The sequence below is a fragment of the Engraulis encrasicolus genome, chromosome 3 (assembly GCF_034702125.1).
Source record: "Engraulis encrasicolus isolate BLACKSEA-1 chromosome 3, IST_EnEncr_1.0, whole genome shotgun sequence".
NCBI classification, from domain to species: domain Eukaryota; kingdom Metazoa; phylum Chordata; class Actinopteri; order Clupeiformes; family Engraulidae; genus Engraulis; species Engraulis encrasicolus.
Genome location: NC_085859.1, coordinates 29,061,424 through 29,067,507, shown reverse-complemented (window position 1 = coordinate 29,067,507; position 6,084 = coordinate 29,061,424). Strand labels below are relative to the sequence as shown.

The window sequence follows — 6,084 nt, the reverse complement described above, 5'->3', positions numbered from 1 at the left end:
AAAATATTGAGGAGCATTGGCCAATCAGAGTGCGACTGTGCATTGTATGGAGAAACATCCTGGGTAAATTTTAGGATGTGCTTCTCCTCAGAGATTTTGATAGGAAACTAGAACTAAACTGCCTCTGTTACTCCTGGCTTTCTCGTAGTGATTGGAAGTTGGCTCTAATAAACCCGCCCTAAAGTTGTTGACCACCAATATCAAATAAGTTTTTGTAAGAGAAATGACACTTTACCCGCGCTGTTCTTCAGTCTCATTCACGGACAGTAGACCTACAGAGTTTTATATTGACACCATGGAGAGCAAAAGAGAACATGTCTTGAGATCGGTGTTGGGATTCCTACAGGGACAGTATTTGGACCATACAGTCTATTTGCAAAGGAATTGGATAGGCGATTTGATGAACCTAATTCGCAGAGTGCTCTCGAGAGGCAACTTTTAGCTTACTACTTGTAATGGCACCGCCGAGTGCCTCGATGTTCAATGCGGTTATGGCAAATTATGTTGTCGTAAAGTTACTGAAGTGCTTTTGTTGTGCGCAGCGTATCCCACTGTCGGTTGTAGAGAAGAGAGGTGAGAGCTGGTGTTTTATGTGCTGTAATCAAGGACGTCTTATTTATCTGTTGTTGTGGTCAATGCGGGATAAAGTCATTCGTGGCAGATGGACAGACGCTAGCTGACGTTAGCTGGCCAATACGCGCAATATTTCCTGGCTGTCATCACGAACAGTAGGTCGCGTGTGACAACAAGCAGGGATAGAGAAAGACAGCGCATTTGTTGTTGTTTAAGTTATTATTCTCTTCTGTCGTGCAGAGGGCTGGGCTGATGGGATGGACTACGTGGAAACTCTTACTATTTGTGACGTGTGTCTGTTAGGCTACAAAAGGTCTCCGGTTTTGTGGTGATGAACTTGCACTGGAATGGTTGGTAGCCGATATCTGAGAGCATATCCGGGGTTTCAGACTATGCAACCTGTCCCTTCTCTAGAACTAGTGACCCCTTGCATCGTGCACATCTCAAAACAGCTTGGGATTTTTTTGTGGAGCAAACTGAGTCCCTTTTACTTAGGCTACACGTTTCACTTGCTGCAAACCTCATCATGGCCTATTAAATAGAGCTAGGCAAGAACTGAAATCCATGCCTATCGACACCTTATTATGCTGACGTTTACCTGCGCTATTCCAGAGATTTTTTTAGGAACTCTCTCTGGCTATTTTTTTAAACTCTCTCTGGCTATTCTGTATTGTGCCTCCCTAATCAACATCCACCCACCGCTACTGGGCTGGCATAGGCTACTTTTGATAAGAATTATAGGCATCCGGTTAAATCTGCCAGGATGGATAGCCCATCTGAGTGTTTTTGGGTGTGTTATTATTTTTGAGAATAGCTGTGTAAATCAAGGGGAAATAATGAGTACGTCTATTCTAAGATAAAGTCCACGAAAATAGACTTAATATGGCCGTTAAACACTGCAGGAACGTTAAGAACGAACGTTATTTTTCGTTCCGAACCGGTTCAGGAACGATATTTTTGTGGGGGAACGATTGCAGGAACGAAAACGTTAAACTGAAACTTGCCTGAACCGTTCGGAACGGAACGTTTGAAAAATAATTTCGTTTTCAAGCCCTGGTGCACAGGCTGCCCAAATGAAGTATGCTGGAATCAATCGGGATGTGAAGGTGAGCCACGGGGGAGTTTAACCACATTCAATATCACGTCAACACTTACAAGCACACACTTCCCCCCCAGAACAATATACATCCTGAAAGGTATTTGTTTAATACTGAAAAGCCAAAGTCAAAATACTATGATAAATACTACACTAATAAAAACATGTTGACGAACCAAAGCAACACTTAAAGGGGTATGCCACTATTTTGGGGCTTAATACAGTTAAAATCGCTGGCCAGGGTTTATAAAGGTGGTAAAGTGTCTTATTTTTCATGTAAGCCGTTGTCTTGCTTAAGACAAGTTAAAAGAGGGAGCATGTCGCTAAGGTAGTGAAAGTCAATTTTTAACTCCCTCTTTTAACTTGTCTTAAAGCAAGACAACGCTTAACATGAAAAATAAGACACTTTACCACCTTTATAAACCCCAGCCAACAATTTTAACTGTATTAAGCCCCAAAATAGTGGCATACCCCTTTAAAATGACAAAATTATGATTCAAATAAACAAATGTAATCTTGGCATGGCATACTAAAGATGCAATAAGTCAATAATCAGTAAAAACTTTCAGTGGAGCACATTTCAAGATTACCTAATGGTCACTTGCCAAATATGTCAAGACAAGACCTTCAACATCCACAGCTGTGTGGTAACTCTACCACTTCAAAAGTCCACCTAGCTCTGCCTCTCAGCACATCCGGTGATACAAAACCAATGTGCTCTGTCAAAAAACAACCCAGAGAGAGGGTGTGTGGGGTATAGAATCCAAAAAGGTTCCCAAATAGGGCAGCAGAGAAGAGAGAAACGGGGACAGCCATGTGTGTCAGCCAATCCTCCCCTCTCCACCTCCACCCCCACCTCCACCTCCACTTCATCCCACCACAGACAAACAGACAGACAGACAGACAGACAGACAGACAGACAGACAGACAGACAGACAGACAGACAGACAGAGCGAAACACAAAGAGAGAGATGCAAAGAGTGAGAGAAAGAGAGACAGAGACAGAGTGAGACAAGGAAATGTTCCACTCTCCATCCCCATTTCTCCCAACCACAGCACGGTCCAAAGGAGGAGGCAGCCAGCAGGCCGGAGGAGAGGAGGAGATTAGGAGGGGGGGGTAGCTCCACGGTGTCTGCCTGAGACTGAAAGGCCAGGCTGGGCTGGGTTAAGGCCTCTTACCCTGACAGCACTCCCAGCACCAGGTTGAGCATGAAGAAGGAACCGATGATGATGAGGGGGATGAAGTAGAGCCAGTTCCAGGTGTTTCCTGAGGCATCATTGGCCTGGAGAGAGAGAGAGAGAGAGAGAGAAAGAGAAGGGGGGAGGGCAGAGAGAGAGAGAGAGAGAGAGAGAGAGAGAGAGAGAGAGAGAGAGAGAGAGAGAGAGAGAGAGAAGGGGCAGAGAGAAAGAGAGGGTGGAGAAAGGGCATCGTGGAAAAAATTACTTACAATCCAATCAATTAATTTTTCATTTTGTGTGTGTGTGTGTGTGTGTGTGTGTGTGTGTGTGTGTGTGTGTGTGTGTGTGTGTGTGTGTGTGTGTGTGTGTGTGTGTGTGTGTGTGTGTGTGTGTGTGTGTAGGCACAATATGGTTACAATACCATTTATTGCACACAAGCAATTCACATCGGTAGTATTACCAATCAAAGCAACGATTACAAAATTACAAGAGCCTTGTGGCATTTTCAAAATGTCGGAGCGTTGTAGAGGAGGGATATATAGAACCCATCACAGTCACATTCATGATTCGAGCTGCTAGGAATCGATGAATAGCATTGAGCATCTCTGGTCTCTCTGCGGATTCAATAATGTTACAGCACGGACTGTCCAGCAGGAGAAGGAGACGAAATGGATAACTGCTAAACGTGCGGCGCGCCCCTCTAATGGCTGCCACCGGGTAGCCTGGCCACCCTCGCCTCAGCTCCAACACACTCACGCACGCACACCTCCACTCTGATACTGACAAATGACAACCCCAGAGGAGGTTGTCTTGCCAAACCCCTACAAAAAAACAACAACACTCTGACACTCACTAAAACCGACACACAGAGTAGATCAGGGCAGACCGGGAAGGGAAGGGAAGGGAAGGGAAGGGAAGGGAAGGGAAGGGAAGGGAAGGGAAGGGAAGGGAAGGGAAGGGAAGGGAAGGGAAGGGAAGGGCGGGGAAGGGAAGGGAAGGGAAGGGAAGGGAAGGGAAGGGAAGGGCGGGGAAGGGAAGGGCGGGGAAGGGAAGGGAAGGGAAGGGAAGGGAAGGGCGGGGAAGGGAAGGGCGGGGAAGGGAAGGGAAGGGAAGGGAAGGGAAGGGAAGGGAAGGGAAGGGAAGGGAAGGGAAGGGAAGGGCGGGGAAGGGAAGGGAAGGGAAGGGAAGGGAAGGGAAGGGAAGGGAAGGGAAGGGAAGGGAAAATAGATCATTATATTATAGTTTTACAGTTCTCTAAAGCACATTTTTTGTAACTCTGGCTGCTTTTGCAGAACTTTTCACACAGATACACAAACCTATCATCAGATACATAAACATATTAGCCAAATAGCACAAAAGTGATTTTATGTTTGCCACATGCTATAACAAACTAGAAATGCACTCAGAAAGTGCAGACCTACACCAAGGAAGCTGTTTGATAGAACATTTGACTATGTATTGTTAAACTGTATTTTTTTCAAGTCTTTAGTCTTTCTGCCTTGTTTTTGTGGAATTAGAAACTGAAATGTCAAAATTCGCCCCAATCAAGCGATGGTGAAGAATGTTTCAAAAAATCCCTGGATCCGGATCGCGATGCGGATCAGCAGCACAATTTAATCACTTGATGCTTTTGTTATTTTCAGCAACTCCACAAAATTTCATCCCAATCTGTTCATTACTTTTTGAGTTACCCTGCTGACAGACAGACAAACAGACAGACAAACAAACCAGCCCGACCGAAAACATAACCTCCTCCTAGGCAGAGGTAACAACAAACATTCATTGAACAACACTCCTATATGTGAATAAAAGTCACTGCTATACAGATCAGATCAGAACAGAACAGAACAGAATGGAGCGGTATGGAGCAAAACTGAAAGGAGGGGAAGGGAACAGAACGGAACAGATCATTACAGAGCTGAGCAGAGGCGGGGAAAGAGAACAGTTATCAGTTAACACAGAGGACGTCTTTCTACTGTGCAGCAGATCGCTCTAAAACCAGAATAGATGAGAGCAGAACTGAATGGAACGAAACAGAACAGAACACCACGGAGCAGAACAGAGGAGAACAGAACTGATTTCTCCACAACAGTTCTCTCCATAACAGTTCTCTCTTAAACAGTTCTCTCCACAAAAGTTCTCTCTACAGTGGCCTGCTATACAGGAGGTTTGCTGTTGTTTTTCCACGCCGCTTTGGAATCGGCACTTTGTGAGCGTTTTGCGACTCTATTAGGAGCAATCACGGCATGAAATGTGGGGACATAACGGGCAATGACCATAGGAATTCATGAGGCGTGCAACGCTTTGAGGAGGCCGGACGATTTTTTTTCTCTTCTTTTTCTCTCCTGTGGTATTCGCCTTGGAGGGCCATTTGTATGTTGTGTGTAATTGCAAAGGGGGGAAACCAGGGGCCTTTGCTGAATCAGCAGACTCAATTGCATACAAATTGGCGTTTTGCACCATCTCCTGGCTCCTGCTGCTTGCTCCGCCTATTCTCGATTTCTCTACCTCCCACACATACGACTTCCTGAACAGACAATTTGAGCGATGAACTGCTTCATCTCGCCACACCACTCTCTCTCACTTTCTCTCTCTCCCTCCTCCTCCCCCCGCTCCCCCCCTCTCTCTCTCTGCATGTGTATTCCTGCGATTATTTCAAAATGGCATTTTTTGGCAAGGGGAACGTACACGAATCTGGGAGAGCCACAGTGGTGGACTGCTAAATCTCCTGCCGTCCCCCCCCAAAAAAATCAATTGCAATGTGTCAAGACTCTGCACAAAATATGTTCCCTGAATACTTCTCATTTCCAGAGAGCTGTTTCTCAGACACAAAGCTTATTGTCAGAAGGGAGGGATGAGGTGAGATTCACCCCTCCAGACAGACGAGAAACATGGCAGCTTGAGTCACTGAAATAAATCTTGAAAACTAATTGCGGAGGAAACTTCAAATCCGGATACATCAAGCAAGGGGCCCTAACATCAGTTGGGAAATGTTTCTCTTTCCTGTCAGTCACCACAGTCTAGAGTCTAGACTTCAAGGGCCACCGTGCACTTTTCGGACCAGAGGAAGAGAAATGGGAACACATAAAAATAGCACCAAAACTCGGACTCAGCTGAGTGTTCCTATTCTCCACAGAAAATACAGACCTTGGCATCATCCATATGTCAAACTTCATTTAGGAACACAATAGTTGAGGTAGGCAGGCACACTGGTGATGATGCCCCTTGCTAGCCCC

At 45.5% G+C, this 6,084-nt stretch overlaps 1 protein-coding gene across 1 annotated transcript in view; it reads right to left on the bottom strand.

Moving 5' to 3' along the window:
- cacna1ba (calcium channel, voltage-dependent, N type, alpha 1B subunit, a) overlaps nucleotides 1-6,084 on the bottom strand; it is a 191,974-nt gene that overhangs the window by 109,975 nt on the left and 75,915 nt on the right. Inside the window, 1 exon segment of the mRNA XM_063193722.1 lies at nucleotides 2,849-2,952. Within this exon segment, the coding sequence (XP_063049792.1) occupies nucleotides 2,849-2,952 (104 nt within the window).